The 23,294-nt window shown below is 25.0% G+C and overlaps 2 protein-coding genes across 2 annotated transcripts; both read right to left on the bottom strand.

Annotated features, from left to right (window-relative positions):
* Nucleotides 1–221: 221 nt before the first annotated feature.
* LOC113365510 (neutral ceramidase-like) lies at nucleotides 222–18,368 on the bottom strand (the record flags this gene model as incomplete). Its single annotated transcript, XM_026607053.1, has 3 exons — nucleotides 18,281–18,368; nucleotides 7,298–7,445; nucleotides 222–365 (listed from the first exon to the last, which is right to left on the bottom strand). Coding segments are annotated over exons 2-3 (273 nt in total), but the record flags the coding sequence as incomplete, so codon positions are not given.
* Nucleotides 18,369–21,949: 3,581 nt separating this feature from the next.
* LOC113365509 (zinc finger protein 492-like) lies at nucleotides 21,950–22,552 on the bottom strand. The gene has a single exon (XM_026607051.1). The coding sequence runs from the start codon at nucleotides 22,550–22,552 to the stop codon at nucleotides 21,950–21,952; it is 603 nt and encodes a 200-aa protein (XP_026462836.1).
* Nucleotides 22,553–23,294: the final 742 nt, after the last annotated feature.

Here is a 23,294-nt window from a genome sequence, read left to right as displayed (position 1 = left end):
GGACTTGTAATATTAGACAAAATTATACACTATATAATTTTAAACAAAATTTCAAAAGTTACAAACAAATTCAATAAACAAACGCACAATTTGTGCACCGGTTTACGTTTGGTGTTTTTATCCTATTTACAGCACACATGGCCGACGGCTTACTTCATTTCCCAATTAGTTAATATTTAATTATCAATTTAATTATAAATTTATTTAAAAAAATTACTTACATCTCTTCTCAAAGCTTGGCCAATCATTCCGGCGTCAACACTGACGAAGACATTTCTTGAATTTCCATCATCAAAGACAAAAGCCCTTGAAAATTGTCGAAGGTGGATTCCTGTGCCTTTTTGGGCTATATTTGCATAACCCATCTGAAAAATAGACAAAAAATAATTAGAAATAATTGTATAAATAATATAGAATTTAAATAATTTATTTTTCGCAATATATATATTTAAATCTATCAATCCAGCGTCTTTTTCCAGCTATTTCCATCTATTTATTCGATATTTTATTTTTCATTGATAAATTTTCACAAACGGAAATTGAAAATCTAACACGTTTTCCATACAAAATGGTCAATCTATGTGGATTGATGAAAAATGACCGGATTTATACGAAAAAGAGATAAATTTGCTATTGAATTTATGAACTATTATGTAAATAGAGAGATGTTCGAATATATTGGTATAAAAAGTTCATTGTTATTTTATAAAAAGAACGTGATTTGATATTTTAAACAATAATTCAAATATTGAAGTGTATAAGTTTTTTGTGTTAACTTTCACTAATTGTAAGATTAACAAATAATATCTTTCTCAAAACTTATCTTGAAAAAATCTGAATTGATTTTTTTTACACAGAATTTATTGAAAAATAAGTCATTGATTTTTTTAGTTTTATTGATTAGAATATTTAGAAATATATTCATATATATAGAAATTCAAAATAGTCAAAATTTACTGTTTTAAGTTTGTCTATTTTTTTCTTTACTGGATAAATATAAACTGAAAAATTGTAGTTTTTATTCTAAAATTCTAACAAATATGTACTGTATATATTTTTTAAACTGTATCTTATTTTCTGTGATTATTTTTAATTAATTAAAAAGTATGAAAACTAAACTATATTTACCCTTTTTTTAATTTTTTTTTCATACATATTCATTGATTTTTTTTTTTAGTTTTATAGAATTTGCTAGGTAGAAGTTAGTCAAAATTCACTATTTTATATTTGTCTATTTTTTTCTTTACTGGATAAAAATGAATTTTTGATACAATGAAACTTCTAAATAATTTTTTGAATAAGTAAGGCAAAACACAACTGCATTAGTTAAAAAATAATAATCTGTCAAATTGAATTGATTCGTTAAATATAACCAGAAAAATTGTAGTGTTTACTCTGAAAGTCCAAAGATTATATTTTTTAAACTGCATTTCGTTTTGTATGAATTTTATTTAGTTTTTAATATTTATTAAAACTATATTTACTAAAATTTTCTATAAACAATTTATATTTATAATTTTTTTCGTACATTTTTATTGCAGAAACTAAAGTTCTGGAAAATTTAGAAATATTACTTGTTTTTTTAGCTATTATTTTCAGAATTTGATCCACTTGTGAATTGAATTTACTAAAATTATTATATACGATTCTGAGAATTTTTTTTACTAAAAATCTGAGAAAAGCAAGTTTTACTTTGAAAGTCTGAACGATGGTACTTTTTTGCTTATTTTGGCTCTACATTAAATTCTTAGTGATTTTTTGAGAAACTGTTTAAATAAGCTAGATAAAATTTATAAAAACTTTTGTGAACTACTAATTTTTGTATATTGCACTGGAAAAATACTAAAAGCCCTAGAAAACAAACTAAATCAACGAATTCAACTAATTCTATTCTCGAAAATCTGGAAGTCTTAGTGTGTTTTTTTCTTTACAATTTGGGCTGAAACTTTAATTCTAGCCAATTTTTCGGAAATCTAGTTAAATGTGCAGAAACTAGATAAAATTCATAAAAATTTTTGTTAATTACTAATTTTACTATATTGCACTGGAAAAATACTACAAGCCCCAGAATACAAACAAATGATCTTGTGCAATTTCTGGACTCTATACAAATACTATCTACAAATATTTTGAGGCTGTAACTTTAATTTTAGCCTTTTTTCGGAAATCTAGTTGAATGTACCAAAACTAGATAAAAGTTACTAAAATTTTTGTTAACTACTATTTTTTGTATATTGTAGTAGAAAAATACTACAAGCCCTAGAACACAAACTTATACTCCTTTTGAAAATACTAGAAATCCAACTGTGTACTTGTTTACATGTTTGAACTGTAATTCTAGTTCTAGCAAATTTTTCAGAAATTTAGGTAAATTTGTCGAAACTAGATAAAATTGACTAAAATTTTTGTAAATAACTCTTTTATGTATATTGTACTGGAAAAATACTACAAGCCCTAGAAAACAAACAAATTCTATTCTGGAAAATACTAGAAATCTAATAATGTGTACTTTTTTTACAATTTGGGCTGAAACTTCTATTCTAGCCAAGTTTTTGGAAATCTATTTAAATGCCCAGAAACTAGATACAATTGACTAGAACTTTCGTAAATCACAATTTTTTCTACGTCGTTCTAAAGGAAATATTGCAATCTCTAAAATTTAAAAACTATTTGATTGAATATTTAACATTTGAACTAAAATTAAATTTTGATTATCAAATTATCGATTTAGGTTTTAATAAACAATTCAAAATTTTAACTTCCTCCCAAATTTAATTATTAAAAAACTTATTTCACAAATTGATAGATGATTTTGTGTCAATTTACCATGTGTCCCCAGCCTAATAATAATCCAACAACGAAACAAAAACAGTAATAAATCACTGACCAGATCATATATCATTTCAAAGGACATCCAGACGAATATTAAAATTGAATTCTCGTATCAAATGCATTTTTTCCTTATTTTTTCTCATTTTTTGTTATAAAAATGACATTGATGCAGTGGCGTAGAAAAGTTTGAATAAATATTTAACTTTAGTTGAGTGCATTGAGGTTATTTCTAAAAGGACTTTGATAAATGGTGAATGATTTATGGTGGAGGAAAATATGAAGATTTATTTATATTTATACGAGAGATGGACGATACGAGTTTTGCATATGGTAATGGATCACTCACTATTTATATTCTTGAGAAAAAGCTTGTAGTTTGTAAACTATACTGTTTTTAGGAAAAATGATAATAATGAAAGTTTTTGTAAATTTTATCTATTTTTTGCATGTTCAATTAGATTTATATAAAGTTTACTAAAACTAGAATTACAGCTCAAACATGTAAAAAAGTACACATTGTTAGATTTCTAGTATTTTCAAGGAGTATAAGTTTGTGTTCTAGGGCTTGTAGTATTTTTCCAGTGCAATATACAAAAGTTAGTAATTTACAAAAGTTTTTACAAATTTCATCTGGTTTCTGCACATTTAACTAGATTTCCGAAAAAGTGGCTAGAATTCTTCAGCCCAAATTGTAAAAAAGTACACACATTAAGACTTCCAGATTTTCCAGAATAAAATTTGTTTATAGTATTTTCCAATACAATATATAAAAATCAGTAATTAACAAAAAATTTCCATAAATTTTATCTAGTTTCTGCACATTTAACTAGATTTCCAAAAAAGTGGCTAGAATTAAAGTTACAGTCCAAAAATATAAAAAAGTTTTAGAAACTTTCATAGAAGTCATAAAAATAGTTTTTTGGAAATTTGTTCAATAATTAAAAAATTAAAAAAAAGAAAACACTTAAAAAATTGTGAAACAAAATATTTCTTTTATCTAAATACCTAAAAATTTGTAAAATAAGGAAACTTGTATTGTAAAAATACTTAATAATAATAGTAAAAATGATTATTATAATATTATTATTAATAATAATAACAATAATATAAGGCACTTAAATTTGTTAAAATATCATAAAAGTACCTAAAATTTTGTTAAATAAAATAATTATATTGTAAAAGTATTGTAAAGCTTATTGAAATACTTATTAAATTTTTAAAAAATACTTGCAACAAACAAACTAGTTATATTTAAAAATAATTAAAATTAACTAAATATAAATAAGTTTATAGTAAATAAATTAAATAATAAATAAATAAGTAATAAAACAGCTAATAATTAATTAAATTATGTTAAACCTATAAAATATTGACTTAAACCTTATTAAAATATTATACCGACGGCTTGTAAAATTCATAAATAAATAAATAAATAAATAGTTTTTTGTTCAAGCAAAAACTGTATTTTAGAACACAAAAAAAATTGGATCTAAGTAGCTAAATATTCATTTTCTTCTACTAAGTTAATTATTTACACATATAGGGGACTTCATACAACTTGCCTTAAAATTCATTGTCACTTACAACTAGTTTTTCCTAATAAAATTAATTTAAAACCATAATTTTGCACCGTCCCAGCCTAAACCGGTAGGCCGGGATGTCGTTTAACCTGGAACGACGCGTCGTTTTAGGTTGGAGCAAGATTTGGCGTACCGGTTTGGGAAAAAATAGTTAAAATTGGATTTTTATTGAATAAATTGATTATTTTTAGATACCAAAAAGTTTGTGCAACTTGTCTTAAGGCTGCAATGTTGCTTGCAACTAGGTTAGATTATATAAAAGTATAAAAAATACAAAAAAATGCTGACAAACTTTTTCTTTGAAGTTTGCTTCAACGTTTTGCAGTCTTTTGCATAAGAATTTATTTTAAGGATATTATTAGTACTACAAAGCTGTATTTTAGATATGTTATTTTTGAAAGTATATATTAAATTATAAAATTACAAACACAACCAATGTTGAACAAAACAATCCACCTTGTGACTATAAATCCACATTTATTTTGCCAAAAATTAATTTTCTAAACTAAAACAATCTCTCTGTATTATTTTGCGCCTTATGAATGAATTCTAGAAATGTGTGTTTGTCGTTTATTTAATGTTTTTGCGTAGATTGTGTTATCTCGAGCGGAAAATTCAATTTATGTCAGGTGAGAATTCGCTGAACAAATATGACATTGAGATAATATATATATGAATACACACGTTTGTACTAATGAACTGAACTATTTTGTATAATTATATATATATATATATATATATATATATATATATTATAAATTATAATTTATGCAGTAAGTGCAATCACAATTTCATAAATTCATGTACTAATGTTTTCTTCCACAGCTGTTACATAAGTCTTAATTAATTTCCAAATTAATTTTATGCTTAGAAATTTTGACATAGTTGTATAGAGAAATTTATTCTATATATATATATATATATATATATATATATATATATATAATATTTAATTAAAAATTCATTTGATATAAAAATATGGTGCACGTACTTTTAACAAATTATGTAACGTATTTACAAATTACTTTTTATAACATTTAGAATTTTTAGACTTTTAATTTCAGAATTTACTTTTAATAATATTTAGAATATATGTTAAGTTTTCTTATCGTGTTTATTGTTTTTTGTTTTTATTTTCTCAGCAAACAGATTTCGTTATAAACGATATTAATTTCATAATTCGGTGTTCCGCAAGGTTTACTTCTTGGCCCTTGCTAATATTCAATTTATATAAAGATTCAATGATTAATAATTTAATAGTACTTTTTTAGTATGTGGATTTAAATGATAGATTACTAAATATTTAATAAATAATATTTTTTTTAGAGAATTTACTATGTGACATATCAAATTAATAAGATTTAAATGATAGATTACAATTATAATAACTTACTGAAAAATTTTCCTTGTTGCATCAGATCAGTATGAGTAATAATAATGCGATTTTAAAGTATACCGAGTTGTTGTAGGACTTTATAATATTAGACAGTATTATGAATAATTTAATTTTGAACAAATTTGTCAAATATTTTACTGAAATCAAATCAACCGTTTAAAAGTTACAAAGGATATACTTTAATTAAAACTTGCCCTATTTTAATTTATTTTACCTTTTACGATGATGTGAACGTTTTGTATAAAATAGGATAATACTAGTAGAAGTACAAATCTTTATATATATATATATATATATATATATATATATATATATATATATATATATGAACTGTTAGATTCCATTGTTAGATATCTCTGAATAAATCAAATTAAATTTAATTCAATTAGCGTCTTTGTATTCGCAAACGATTCAGTCAGAGAAAAAAAACATAGTCGAACAACTCTATATGAAAAAATTATATGACCTCCGATAACAGATAATGTTTTAAATTATTTCAATAGTAAATTAGTTATTATTTCATAATATTATGAATATTAATTAGAGAACAAATATACCAAAAATTCATAATTTATATTTATATTATTGTATGAACTTATAAATCTACAGACTTCTAAATCCGTTCATTTATAAATCTATGAATTTATGAACCTAGAAAGTTTTTAATCCGATATTTTTTACGTAAACTTATATATCTTCCAACTTATAAATGCAGTAATTTATAAATCCATGAATTTTCAATCCATTAATTAAAAAAATTAGCAATTTATGACTCCATAAATTTATGAAACTACAATCGTATAGATAAATATGTACAATTGATTCATGATTTAATAATCTACAAGTTCTTGAATTCAATATTTATTTATTATTATTTATTAATAAAAAAAATTCAAAGCCTCCATAAATTCATACTATAATAAATCCATTAAATTACAAGCTCATAAATCAATAGACTCCATAAAAAAATTTTAGTTTTGTTTCATCACAATGATTTTTTTAATAGAGTATAGACTTTATACATTTTTTTTATTTTAAATATTTATATATATATATATATATATATATATATATATAATTTCTTGTAGTATTTTTTTCGTTTTGCCAAAAATATGCAGCAAAATAGCGCCCAGCTCTCCGTCTATCAAAGGTACTTGAACCGCATAGTACTTTTATATTTTATGCAAATGTAAAGTTTATTACACCAAACGCATATTGAAATCAAAAAATATTTATAAATATAAATATGTGTAAATATATATATATATATATATATATATATATATATATATGTCATATATTTATTTCTTGCAACCTGTTATTCATTGCAAAATTTATCTTTTGACATTTTGTAAACGATTTTTCGAAACTGTCTGTCGGCTTTTGTTGCATTAGTGATACTTTCGATTTTAATTTAATTTTGTAAATATCATATATATATATATATATATATATATATATATATATATTATTTAATTATTTTACTTACAAAGTTGACTTCGGCAATTGGCCCAGTACAATCTGCAATTCCGACACCGATTTTATATTCGGCAGATGCGGCCCTGGACACCAAAACTAGGGCCACTGTGGCCAGTACGGCCCTGCTTAGACTATACATTATTTTTGACTTTGATCACCTGAAAAAAAAAAAATTATTATAGATGAAAATTAATTTTTAAGGAATATGTTGATGTTCAAGAAATACTAAGGGATTTTTAAAATAATACTAAGGGATTTTTTTTTATTAAGAAAAAAGTGGCCTATTGGCAAGTTGCACATTATTCTCGCAATTTAGAGTTTATGAAGTTTTATTAAAATTAAAAAAAATGAATAAAGTGATTAAAATAATTCAGATAAAAATTAAATAACCGGGAAATGATTCTGTAGATAATAGATTACATTAGAAATTGTCTTGACAGAATGTTCTTGTAGAGTTCTTACAGAGTTGTTGTAGGGTCTTTTGGTGTTAGACAATATTGTAGATTATTTAATTTCATGTATTTTTGCCAAATATTTTATTCATATTAGACAAACGGTTTAAAAGTTACACAAAATAATATAAAGAAATACATATATGTTTAAGACCAAGTGCAAGAGTTATACAGTCCATATAAGTAATCAACGCTCTCGAATTTATTAATATATATTAACGACGATTTTAAAGTATACCAAGTTGATGTAGAATTTTATGATGTCAGACAATATAATAAACAATTTAATTTTGTATAATTTTACAAAATACATAACTAAAATCAGACAAACGGTTTAAAAGTTACAAGCGATATAATAAATAAGTGCACTTTTGCCACGTTTTGAATAATTCTGTAATTCAATGGTAAATTTAAAGTATACCGAGTTGCTGTAGAGTTTTATAATATTAGACAACAAATTGAACAATTAAATTTTGTATAAGTTTGTCAAATATTTTAACTACATTAGGCAAATTGTTTAAAAGTTACAAGAGATATAGTAATGCACTTCTATGACACTTTAAATTATTTGCTCTGATAAAAAGATAAATTTGAAGTATACAAAGTTGCTATAGGTCATTATAATATTAGACAATATTATAAATAATTCCATTTTGTACAATTTTTTTAATATACTACTTACATTCTTCAAAAAGTTTAAAAGTTAAAAATTATTTAGTGAAAAATTGCACTCTTGACGATTTTATCGTGCACATAAGGTGACATTGCAATAGCTTATTTTAAAAATATTTTTAAAGTATACCGAGTTGTTGTAGGTTTAGACAATATAATAAACAATTATTTTTTGTACAAATTTATCAATACGTTTGAAAAATTCGTGAAAAGTTGCAAGAGTTCTAATAAATAAATGCACACATGAGTTCTTTACCAAATCACTTATTTTATTATATTTATCTAGCGATTTTAAAGTATACCGAGTTGTTCTAGGACTTTATAATATTAGACAGTATTATAACTAATTTAATTTTTAACATATTTGTCAAATATTTCACTAAATTCAAATAAACCGTTTCAAAGTTACAATCAATATACTAATTGCACTATCAATAGCTCTATTCAATTTAGATTTATGCTGGTTTCAATTGTAATTTTAAAGTACACACAGTTTATACATACACTCCGATATAAAAGTTTCGAATAAAATGACTTTGAATTCGATGATGTTTCATTCTTTAGCAATAGAAAATTCGGGACATTTTTTTGGTTGCTAAAACTAATTTACTTTATGCTTATATATTATTACTTACTTAAAATAATTTATAACTATTACAAATCAATATCACAGATTTTGTATCACTTTAAACACTTTTATTATAAATTGTAACACTAAGAGTCACATTTTTATATAAATTGCACATTTTTTGCAAAAACTATTCAAATTTTCACTACCAGTCTCCAGAAAAAAACTTAAATTTAAATAAAAATAAAAATAAAATTTAATATTTCCAATTATTAGGGAACAAAAAACAAAATTTTTTTATCACAAGCATCCAGAAACTTTATGTAAAAAAAAAAATTTATTTCTGAACCACACTATTTTAATTATATTAAAAAATAATAGAGAATACTAAATTTTATATTTATTTTATTTTATACTAAATAAATTATAAACAGTTGAATACTTTATTTTTTTGTAAATTTAAAATAATTATTTTCCAAGAATATTTTATATCTATATATTTGTAATAATGAAAAATATTTTGCACTAAAATTTCTTTTATATATTATTTTGTGACTAAGTAATTTTTGTTATCTTTAAAGAAATTTTCCATTAAATTGTTTAAATAATTACTGTTAATAGTTAATAATTAAAACGTATTTTTTAGTAATAAATATATAATTAAAATTTTAAATTATACAACACTATTTCATTTATATTAAAAAATAATAGAGAAAATTATACTAAATAAATTATAAACATTTATTTTTTTATAAGCTTAAAATAATTATTTCTTAAGAATATTTTTTATCTATATATTTATAATAATTAAAAATATGTTGCACTAAAATTTATTCTATATATTATTTTGTGACAAAGTAATTTTTGTTATCTTTATAGAAATTTTCCATTAAATTGTTTAAATAATTACTGTTAATGGTTAATAATTAAAACGTATTTTTTAGTAATAAATATATAGTTAAAATATTAAATTATACAACACTATTTTATTTATATTAAAAAATAATAGACAAAATTATACTGAATAAATTATAAACATTTATGATTTTATAAGCTTAAAATAATTATTTCTCAAAAATATTTGTTTATCTATATATTTATAATAATGAAAAGTATTTTGCACTAAATTTTCTTTTATATATTTTGTGACTAAATGTAAGTAATTTTTGTTATCTTTACAGAAATTTTCCATTAAATTGTTCAAATAATTACTGTTAAAAGTTAATAACAAAGACGTATTTTTAGTAATAAATATATAGTTTAAATGCAAATTTACATGACGGGATTTTGCAAAAAAGTGTTTGTTTGGACTTTGATAATAATAATTTAATACGATTTTATAATTTATATATAAATTTATATATATATATATATATATAATTATGATAAACTAAATAAATATTATAAATTTTATATATGAAATATTCACCAAGTTTATTTACATTATTATTTAACACTAATAATTAATAATGTTGAATTTATTATTTAATAGTTACACAAAGCCACATTATTATTAATGTAAACTACACTTTATAACATTTTATGAATTATTAATTTATATTTTAATTAATTTATTATTATTTTTAATTATTTATTATTTTTTTGTATATCAACACTTATATATTTAATATGAGCACTTTTTAGTCTTATAAATAATTAAAGCCACTTAGCACAGTTAATTTTAATAACACTATTATTATTTAATTTAATTATTATTGTTTATTATTTAAATATTATTTGTTCGTATTTTGTTATTGTTTTTTTTTTAAAAAAAAAAACAATAGATGTTTATCGATTCGTGGTCGGTGAGAGACTGATTCAATTTTCGATCTTTCGATCTTCACACCGATGGAGATCTATATAGATTCATGTATATATATATATATATATATATATATATATATATATGTCTAGAAAATCATTTATAAGTGAGTCACCTCCAACGATCTATTATTTATAAATGATTTGTAAATTTGTTTTTCTTCTATTAAACATGATTATATATACGGTGGAGGTTGCAGTCAAGGTTAATTTAATATATAAATAAATATATATATATTTATATGTGTATATATGTATATATATATATATATATATATATATATATATATTTCTTACTAATATCTTGAAATAAAATCATAAAAATCATTTATATTTAATTTAAAGGACGCTTTGCAGAAGCTCGTTATATCACTTTACTTTGAGATACAAATATTTGGTTTTCGCTTGTTAAGTTCAAAATAATCTGCAATAGTTTCTAGAATTATAAGAAGCCTTATAGCAATTTGCTGTACTTATAAATCTCTCACAAATTAATATATTGGTAGAATAAAATTTTTAAAAATGTCGAGAAGTTCACACAATTTGCCTTAGGTATAGACAGTTATTCAATTACACGTTTTGACATACATATGTGTCATCATGCAACCCAAAATAAAATAATAAGAAAATTTAATTAAAATAACAATGAATATTAGTTTATAATTTAAACTGCTGTAACTATATTTATTTATCATAATTATTTAATCTAGTCATTGCATTTGTCGTGTGTCAAATAAATTAACACGAAATATTTTTCTGCGATTTAATTAACGTGAAATAAATGAACTTCATTAACTTGTCAAGTACAAAAGTTTGTCTCACTAATTAAATAAAGTGAAAAGTTATAAATATTATTAACGCTTCAACTTTATTGAAAATTTTCTAGAAATAATCCTTTATAACTTGTCAATAAAGTTAACTTATAATTAGAACTGTAAATAACTAATAAATTTATATGCGTTTTAAAAATATTTTAAATTTATATTTGTTTAAATATAAACAAATTATTTTAATTACATATTTTAATTACAAAACAGTTCTGATATTCATACCATAATATTTGGAAATTTAATTAACCATGTTTAATTAAAATTAATTCATGTATTTTGATAGTGTTGATGGAACAAACCATAGTCTCGAAACGTCTTTAACACTGTAATTTATTAAAATAATCCTAAACGATTATTCGGATTTTGATAAATCCTTCTGAAGTTTGTTAAGGGAATTTTCTAGGATTTTTAGATTCATAGAAATACAGTTAGATCGTAGAAATAAATGGACAAAATTACAAAAAAACGCTTATCATTGATTGACATTGAAAATATTTGAGGCATTGTTTGACATCAAAAACAAATGAAGACTGTCATTTGCCTAACATTTCAATTCACTTATAGACTAAGACAATATTAAAATATAATAGGCTAAGACATGGGTACAGGACAACGTCTGTCGGGCCATCTAGTATATATATATATATATATATATATATATATATTTCTAAGAATTTAGATAAGATATATCACGAGAGATGAAATAAATTAAAAGTCGTATTTGTTTTTCTTATGTAAATTTGATAAAATATTTTATTTACAAAGCACGGATCGCGGAACTAACAAAAAAGATGAGTTTATTGTCCAAAGAAATATATATATATACACACACACATATATATATATATATATATATGTGTATATATATTCAAAAACCTTAAGCTTGTTAACATGGGCTGTTAAATAAATAAATTGTTTGAAAAAAATATTATTTTCTAGGCAATACTTAAATTGTTTCAACGATTAAAAATTAACACTTTGTTATATTTAAAACTAAATTTTATACACAAAACTAAAAAACTAAAAAAAAAAAAAAAGAAATTGGACGAATTTTTTTTCCCAAAATCAATTATTTTGTTGAAACAAGCAGAAAGTTCTTTGAATCATTTAAATCGGACGTTTAGTTCTCTCAAAAACTGCCATTTTTTACATATATAGCTCCGTATCTTCAAAATGGCTGGGCCTGCCTTTGCCAAAAACTAATAAACACTTCTCCCAATCATTACTAATTGTTTGTTTTTTAGTTCATTCAAATCGGATACTCCGTTCTCTCAAAAATTCGATTTCTATTTTCTGCACTCTTTGCTCCGTATCTCCGAAACGGCTGGATCTGCCTTTCCCAAAAACTAATCAGCTCTTTTCCCTATCAATAGGAATCGAATGTTTTTTGAACCATTCAAATCGGTTAATCCGTGCGCCCGAAAACGTGGACGAAAATTTGTATCCACACATACATACACACACACACACACACACACACACACATCCACATTTTCTGAAGTATGCCAAAATGTTCAGAAACCTTCAAAACGTCGAGAAATGTAAAAATTTTCAATTCCGATTTTCGGCCCATTACAATAACTTACCCTAAGGGAAGTTAATTAGAGTAACATTTCACATAGTATAAACGTACACTTTTTTATTCGGTCTTTCAGATTTTTTCACACTATTCAATTTATATAAGTTGTCAATAATTAAGGCAAAAAATTAGTTATACTTAATTACGACAAAGTATATTAAATTTATATTTATATATTAAATAAATATTTGTATACTTTGTAACTTCCCGTAGTAAGTTATTATAATCGTCCAAAAATCGAAATTGAAAATTATTGCATTTCTTCACGTTTTGAAGGTTTCTGAACATTTTGGCATACCTCAGAAAAAATTCATGTGTGTGTGTGTATGTATGTATGGATACAATTTTTCGTCCACGTTTTCGGGCGCACGGATCAGCCGATTTGAATGGTTTAAAAAACATTCGATCCCTATTGATAGGGAGATGGGCTGACTAGTTTTTGGCAAAGGCAGGTCCAGCGGTTCAGCAAATAATTTCAACTTTGCAATTCAGTTTATATAATTCCTATGAATATTAGACAATGTTACAATATTTATAATAATCTATTTGAAAACATTTAATATTCCTCGAACATTTTTCGTTACGGTACGGGAAGTTCCAGCAATTTGCCTTAAGGCACGATGCCGTACACCACTAGTTTCCATGTGGTCCCAGCTTTAACTAGTAATTTAATATTTTGGCATAGGACTCAAACAAATTGATATTCGTGATGCGTTTTCGAATAATCGACCATGAAATTCGATTAGACTTCCTATTCGATTCGACATTGAGACTACGACGACACGATTGATGAATTTTTTTCTTTTTTAAATTCATTTTGTGAAAAAAAATACCGAAAATGAGATACATGGGATGAATAATAAATTTATATATATATATATATATATATATATATATATATGCGATTCTATATAGATCAGAAACATGGATATCGACTAAATAATAATAGTAATATGGTATAGGAAAATAGTTTAATATATAAAGTTTATTTATAAAAAGTTAATACAATTGCTCAGATATATATATATATATATATATATATATATATATATATATATCCTCCTATATAAATTCTTGATAATCGTGTTATACATTACGCAATTTATCGGTTATAACGCGGTCGACCTTGCATATGAAACAAGAAGTGACTTTCATCTTCATATAATATTTTCGTTTTTTGCTCCGACGGAGATCTGGGTCAGGTGCAAAATATATAAATACATTTATATATATATATATATATATATATATATATATACATACATACATTTATATATATATATATATATATATATTTACTATCTATTAACTCATTTTTAGCGTTTTTTGACCGTGATTTCTAAGACGTTATATAATTTTCCAGAGGTAATTATCGAGGTGAAAGAATTATCGTATATTGTTGTTATTGATTCAAATAATTTGCTGACTTGTTGTAAGTGGCATTTTGCCTTGAAGTTACATGAACTTCCCGATATGTGTAAATAATCGACTTAATCAATAACAAATAAATTAATTTATGATTTGTTGTTTTAACTCTTTCACTGAGAATGCAACTTAAATTTGCATACTCATATAGAAAGCATCAAATAACACAATCGGTAATAATAAATTAATTTTAAAAATATATTAACTGACTATTAATATAGTATCTGCTTGCATTGTTAACTATTTCTCCAAATCCTGATTTTATTTATCTGTGTATAATGTATATTCTTGATGAATTAGTGAAAATTGGGAATCGAGGTTATTACTACTCGATGGCAAATTAAAAATGCTTCTAGAACAACTTTTTGAATCACCAAAATATCTGCAATAGTTTTTACAAAATTGCATTTTTACACTTTGCAAATTTTATAAGTTGTAAAAAATCAATATGGATCCTGCGAAATCAAAATGTTTAAAAATGCAATATCTCGAGAACGCTTTGAGATATTTTAGAAATTCAAAAAGTCCTTTATATAATACTTTCAATTTGCCATCGAACTGTATTAATCACGACTTGCTGTTTTAACTCTTTCACTAAGAATGCAACATTAATTGCATTGCAATACATTGTATTAATTTGACAATTTCAACATTGCAGTCGTTTTATAAAATAATATCGGTTTCAGTTTTATAAGTATTGCAGTCGTCTTATTAAGAGTTATTTTAATAACAGAATGTGGAGGTTTAGAATTTAAAAATATAATAGCTACGTTGCTTCATATTTTTTTTAATACTTAGTATATAATATTTAAAAATGTCACTTGTCATCTACTACTTGAAGTGTTTGTCCATCGTCTTAAAAGTGAAATTTTCTTTGCCAATCGTCTTGTATTGCACCAGACACATTTACAGACACACAGATCGATAATATATATAGATATAAATATTATTATTAGTAGTATTGGTATTGAGTAATTAGCGGAAACTCTTCCAAGACCAGAAACGGTGTCTTTGGATTTCAACAGACATAAATGATATGAAATGTTGAAATTGACATTTTTAAACAACGACAAAATAGTTATTAAATAAAGTGGCATAGTTTGCATATTTTTATATTTCAAATCTCAATTTTCTGTTATTAAAATAATATTTAATAAGACGACTGCAATGTTGAAATTGACAATTTATTACGATGCATTGCAATGCAATTAATATTGCATTTTTAGTGAAAGAGTTAAACCAGCAAATCGTGATTAACACAGTTCGATGGCAAATTGAAAGTGTTATATAAGCGACTTTTTGAATTTCTAAAATATATCAAAGCGTTCTCGAGATATTGCATTTTTAAACATTTCGATTTCGCAGGATCCATATTGATTTTTCACAACTTACAAAATTTGCAAAGTGTAAAAATGCAATTTTTCAAAAACTATTGCAGATATTTTGGTGATTCAAAAAGTTGTTCTAGAAACATTTTTAATTTGCCATCGAATAGTAATACTCTTGATTTAAAATTGTTACTAGTTCCTCAAGAATATACACTATGCATAAATAAATATTTAGGATTTGAAGAAATAGTTAACAATGCAAGTCGAGAGTATGCATCTTTATAGACAATTAATATATAGTTAAGTTTTTTCCATTACCGATTGTACTATTTAATCTTTCTATATGGGTGTGCATATTATTGTTGCATTCTTAGTGAACGAGTTAAAACAACATATAGTAAGTACCACAGTTCGATGGCAAATTAAAAATGTTATATAAGCGGCTTTTTGAATTTCTAAAATATCTCAAAGCGTTCTCGAGATATTGCATTTTTAAATATTTCGATTTCGTAGGATCCATATTGATTTTTTGCGACTTATAAAATTTTGCAAAGTGTAAAAATGCAATTTTATAAAAACTATTGCAGATATTTTGGTGATTCAAAAAGCTGTTCTAATAACATTTTTAATTTGCCATCGAGTAGTAATACCCTTGATTTCCAATTTTCACTAGTTTATCAATAATATATTTTCTACATATATAAATCTTCAGGATTTAAAGATAAAAATACATTTATACAAATGAAATTCGAAAGGTTGTAAATATTATCAAAAATATTACAAAAATGTCTATTTTTTTAATTAAAATTAATATATATATATATATATATATATATAAATGTATTTATCTATAATGACTCTTTGTTATTTTGCATCAGATGCAATCCAAGGTAATATCATTTGATAAAAACATTGATTTCTGATAAGTTAATCATTATAATAACATAATAGAAAATTAAATCATTGATCAGATTTTTAATTAAACAAATCTGATAAATATATGCACGTAAATGCTGAAGGTTGAAAACTTATTATATTGATTTTTTGTTAATGATTTAATAAATTTATTCTTATGGTAATAGACAATTTAATTTTGAACAAATTTGCTAAATATTATAATTATATCAAAAAAACAGTTCAGAAGTTATACCATATATAAAAAAAAAATTATCATATAAATGATTTATTTTCAATAACGGATATTATTTTCATGTAAATTTTATCCTTTGCACTTTTATTTATTTAAATTTATGTTATTATTTATTATATATATTACTAGACGTTAATAATTTAACAGTTGTAATAATTATTGATATTAAAAAAAAAAATCTATCGCAAATTTTAAGTATACCGACTTGTTGTAGGGGTTTATAATATTATACAATTTTATGAATAATTTTATTTTAAACATTTTTATTTCATATTTTATTTATGTTTAACGCACAGATGAAAAGTTATAGAAGATATAATAAATGAATGCTTCTTTACACTCTCTTAAATTAATTTTCTGTTTCAATTACAATTTTAAAGTATACCGAGTTGCTGTAGGGCTTTATAATATTAGAAAAGATTATAGAGAATTAAATTTTGTATAATTTTTTCTCATATTTTATTTTAATCAGACCAAAGATTTTATAGTTACAAATAAATGCAGAATATCATTGCTAGTCAATGCAGAATTGTATTCAAGCGTTTAGACTAATTTTCTGCTTTCAAATACATTTTTAAAGTATACCGAGTTGCTCTAAGGTCTTATTATGTTAGACAATGTTTTAGACAATTTAATTTTAAACAGCTGAATATTTGATTTATACTAAGGAAACGGTTCAAAAGTTACAAGAGATCTAATATAATAAATAAATGCAGAATATCTTTGCTAGTCAATGCAAGTTTAGTTTAATTTTCTGTTTTCAATTACATTTTTAAAGTATACCGAGTTGCTCTATGGTTTTCTTATGTTAGACAATATCATAGACAATTCAATTTTAAACAAATTTGCTGAATATTTGATTTATATTAAGCAAACGGTTTAAAAGTTACAAGAGATCTAATATAATAAATAAATGCATAATATCATTGCTAGGAATGCAGAATTATCGTCGTAATCTTGTATTCAAGCATTTAGTCTAATTTTCTGCTTTTCAATTAAATTTTTAAAGTATACCGAGTTGCTGTAGGGTCTTATAATGTTAAACAATAATATGAATAATTCAGTTTTGAGCAAATTTCTCTGATATATCATTTATATGAGACAAACTGTTTAAAAGTTACAAGATTTATAAGAAATTAAATTTCTTCTATCCTACTAGTGTACTTACTCAAGTTTTCACAAATTTTCTCAAATTTCCCACAAATTTTCGAACAGAATCACACAAATCCAACAACTAAAATAATCGAATTGTTTCTCAGGCCTCTTATTTAAAACTTCTCGTTATCGTTCGAGAATCTTGTGAATTTTTGCACTTGGCATATTATTCGATTCGACTTTTATCTTATCGCCAACAACTATTTTTATATTTATTTTTAATATTCGAAATTCATCATTATCGATTATTTGACAATTGGTATCGATAAACAAGCGATGATAATTGATTTTGTAATGGGACAAATTATTTGTTTGGATTTTTTTCATTTCGACATTTATGACTTGGGGTATTTGTTTATTATATGTCTTGTAACTTTTAAACGGTTCGCTTAAAAATGAAATATAGTATTCAAAGTAATTTTATTCAAATCTTTTATATCGGAATGTATAAAAGTGTTCCTTAGAAAATGTAAATTTTATCTAGTTTCACCCTATCTAACTAAAAAAGGGTGGTTCTATATGAAATTTTTGAGTTATTTGACAAAAACCAAAAATGTCCCGAATTTTCTATATTTATTGCCTAAGAAATCAACAAATACATTTATATATCCAAATCCCATACAAAACAGATGAATTATTTAAATATGATCCATTTTTTTCTAGGGTAACAACATGCAACCTGGTTAAAGATGGAAAATGGATAAGAATGTAAGTTTTTTTATTATAATCATATTTTATTTTTATATAAACATAAATATAGATATCATTAAAGAAAAGGAGCATTTTCAGACAATTTACGTCATGTTTATACAATGTTTATACAATTTACAACATTTTCAGACAATATGCAACATTTTCACACTATTTGCAATATTTTCAGACAACTTACAATATTTTCACATACATTCAGATTTTTTTAAATTATGCATTCAAATTTCAAATTTAAATCCTAACTGTAATTTAATTCTAAAGCTCACTTATATACTTTAAATTAAGTTATTTTATCTTTGCAATTCAGTTTATATAATTCTTAGAAATTGTAACTTATTTAAAGTTCGTTCGGTTTGATTTCGAAAGGGGTAATTCCATATGAAATTTTTGAGTTATTTGATAAAAACCAAAAACATGTCCCGAATTTTCTATATTTTTCGCCTAAGAATGAAATATCGAATTCAAAGTCGTTTTATTCAAAACCTTTATATAAATTGTTGTAAATTTTATCTAGTTTCACCCTATCTAACTAAAAAAGGGTAGTTCCATATGAAATTTTTGAGTTATTTGACAAAAACCAAAAAAATGCCATGTTTTCCGAACCAAAACCGAGAATAAAATGAATTGTTAATTATTGCATGTCATAGATTTATATAAAGATATGACACTGCAGAGATTTCTACCGATCGTAGATGACGCTAACAACAGCGCCAAATTTAAATTTAAATTTTAACTATCAACTAATATAAATACACTAGCAAACCCGACGAACTCCGTTTCGCCACCAGATGGTTTCGTGAGAAAGATGAAGAAATTTTTTGTTTGTTTTATATTTGAAAAGGAAAAATTTGATTTTATTATACAACAGTAATGAATTTATTTCGATTACAAAAATGAATTGTTTTTTAGTTGAACTTCTCAAAGTAAATGAAAGTGAATCCGCCAATTATTCGTTTCATTGAAGTGCTCTTTGGTAAACCACATTTTTTGTTTTCTGGTCTGACGTTAACACAAACAAAGCGGATGGTTTTCCAACACGTGAACAGGCAACGTATAACTGCCCATGTGAAAAACAATGATTTTCTAAATAATCTATTTGAAATTTATCCCGCAAACACTAAGCGATTGGCCTTGAGACTTGTTAATTGTCATTGCGAACCGTTTGAAGTCAAACGGAAGACCAGTCGGAATCATTGGTATGTCACCAAATCGCCAAATTTTGATTGAATGGTGAAACTCAGTGCGTGTACATCATTATTCTTTGCGGCAAGAATTGCTCGTTGACTTAACCAAGTATAATTCTGATAATTCTCACTAATGTCATTACTCGAATTTTTAATTACGGTGCGTGAAGTTCCAGCAGCTTGCATTAAGGCACGATGCCATGCACAACTAATTTTCTTAGCTATAAACCTTGCGGAGCCCGAGGCCTTTCCAACGAATGCAAAATTGTCGAAATCGGTTCGTGCGTTCTGGAGTTATTTCGTCAGGAAGGAAAACCCGACTTATTTTTATATATATAGAAGATATAACTAATTGTTATAAAATCGTACTCACTTGCTTCAAAATTATTTTGATATATTACAGTTTGTGTCGATTCACATTTATAAAACTACAATAAGTACTATTGTGTATAATTTAATATTGTACAAATTTACCAAATATTTCATTTATATAAAACAAGTGCCTTTAAAGTTACAAGACATATAATAAAATCGTTACGCAATGTTTTAAGCGATAAATTTGTAGTTTACAATTGCAATATAAAGTTGCTGCTAAAATTTGCCAAATACTTTACTAATATTATTTCCACAATCAGGAAGCTAAATAATGAATTTAATAAAAATAATTATGTTACCTTCAAATGTTCAAAAGCTATTTAAACTAGTAAGGTGGGTGGCATCGTGCCTTAAGGCAAATTGCTGGAACTTCCCGTACCGTAACGAAATGTTAGAGGAATACTGAGCGTTTTCAAATAGATTATTATTAATATTGTAGCATTGTCAAATATTTATAAGAATTATATAAACTGAATTGCAAAGTTGAAATTATTTGTTTAAAGTACATTAGAACTATAGTCAGAATTAAAAATAAAATGTGAATTATTTTCGATATACAAAAAATTAACAAAATAATTGTTTTTGAAAAAAAAAATTGTTCAACTGCCTTAAGCCCCAATAGTTTATTATCAAAAGCAATTGTTTTGTCAATACAAGAAGAAAGTTCTTTGAATCAATTAAATCGGACGCTTAGTTCTCTCAAAAACTGCCATTTTTTTGTATATTTAGCTCCGTATCTTCGAAATGGCTGGGCCTGCCTTTGCCAAAAACTAATAACAACTTCTTCCAATCATTACTAATTGAATGTTTTTTAAATCATTCAAATCGGATACTCCGTTCTCTCAAAAAGTCGATTTTTATTTTCTGCACTCTTTGCTCCGTATCTCCTTAACGGCTGGACTTGCCTTCGCCAAAAACTAATCACATCTTCTTATTAATACGAATCGAATGTTTTTGAACCATACGAATCAGTTGATCTGTGCGCCGAAAACGTGACTAGAAATTTGTATCCATACATACATACACACACACACACATCCATTTTTCTGAGGTATGTCGAAATGTTCAGAAACCTTCAAAACGTCGAGAAATGTAAAAAATTTCAATTTGATTTTTGGCCCATTACAATAACTTACCTACGGGAAGTTAATTAATAAAATTGTGAAAAATATAAAGTATGGTCAAAATAACATTTAAATATGCTATGAAATATAAAACTGTATTCAAATTGTTTATAAAATAATAATTAAACCTACAGCAGATATAAAACATTATTACAATGAAACAATCATTGATAACATTGTTTGTTTATATTTATAAAACATACAAAAATAATTCATATTGTAAACATACTTTCAAAAATTAATTAATAGATCTTTCAACTCCATTTTTAGAAATATCTTTTACATATTTCATTGCGCAGCCATTTGGCAAAATCCCTTATTGCATACTTTATATTTATAATTACTTTTTTGTTGTGTGTAACGATGTGCTTTTTGAGGATGCTTGGTCCGTGCAAATGTTTTATCACATACTGTACACTTATGGGGCCGTACCCCACTGTGAACGGGCATATGAGTTCTCAAGCTACTTGCTTGTGTGAATGTCTTATCGCATATTTCACATTTGTGAGGCCGTTCTCCAGTGTGAATAAGCACATGTCTATTCAAAGTACTCACTTGAGCAAATGTCTTATTGCATGTTTCACATTTGTGAGGTCGTTCCCCAGTGTGAATGAGTTTATGTGCACTCAAGCTACTCATTTGTGTGAATGTCATATAGCATATTTCACATTTGTGAGGACGAGCCCCACTGTGAATAAGTTTATGTGATCTCAAGGCAAACATTGTTCTGAATGTCTTATCGCATAATTCACATTTGTGAGGACGAGCCCCACTGTGAGTGAGTTTATGTGCTATCAAGGCAGCCATTTGCGTGAATGTCTTATCGCATATTTCACATTTGTGAGGACGAACCCCGCTGTGAATGAGTTTATGTGCTCTCAAGGCACCCATTGTTCTGAATGTCTTATCGCATAATTCACATTTGTGAGGATGAACCCCACTGTGAATATTTTATGTGCTATCAAGGCAGCCATTTGCGTGAATGTCTTATCGCATATTTCACATTTATAAGGACGAACCCCACTGTGAATGAGTTGATGTGCTCTCAAAACACCCATTTGTCTGAATGTCTTATTGCATATTTCACATTCGTAAGGACGTTCTCCAGTGTGAATAAGCATATGATCTTTCAAGTAACTTGGATAGTAGAAACTCTTATTACAAACTTTACATTTATGTGGTCTTTGTGTACTCTTACTTTGTTTTTGATTATCAGATAATTTATTCAACATTAAAGTTTTTTCTCCACCACAAACGTGTTGATCAAAATCAAATTTTACAGCAAATGCTTTATTGCAAATTGTGCAAACAAAAGGCTTTCATCTGCATGAATTTTCAGATGTATATCTAAGGCGCTTGAATCTGGAAAAGTGTCTGAACAAAATGGACAATCATGACTATGTACCAGCATATGCTGTTCTAAATCATGCTGCCCTGTAAATGATTCATTACAAATAGTCATTCATAATGAGGTGCTTCATAGGATTCCTGTTTGACTTCATCTTCTATGTTATATCGGAATCATGAATCTCTCCAGACGATGTTTCATCATCTTCAGGCTCGTCTTTTATTTCACATTTAATGTTTTCAATTGGAAATTCTGGTGGTTCGGTTTTAACTTCCCGAATGGAAT

The sequence above is a fragment of the Ctenocephalides felis genome, unplaced genomic scaffold, assembly GCF_003426905.1.
Source record: "Ctenocephalides felis isolate EL2017-DRISC unplaced genomic scaffold, ASM342690v1 CF-g0.4_SCAFFOLD_01067, whole genome shotgun sequence".
NCBI classification, from domain to species: Eukaryota; Metazoa; Arthropoda; class Insecta; order Siphonaptera; family Pulicidae; genus Ctenocephalides; species Ctenocephalides felis.
This window is presented reverse-complemented; position numbering and strand designations above follow the sequence as displayed.

Excerpts from the sequence above, each read along its gene's own strand:
- LOC113365509 (XM_026607051.1), bottom strand. The coding sequence starts at position 22,552 with ATGGGTGCCTTGAGAGCACATAAACTCATTCACAGCGGGGTTCGTCCT.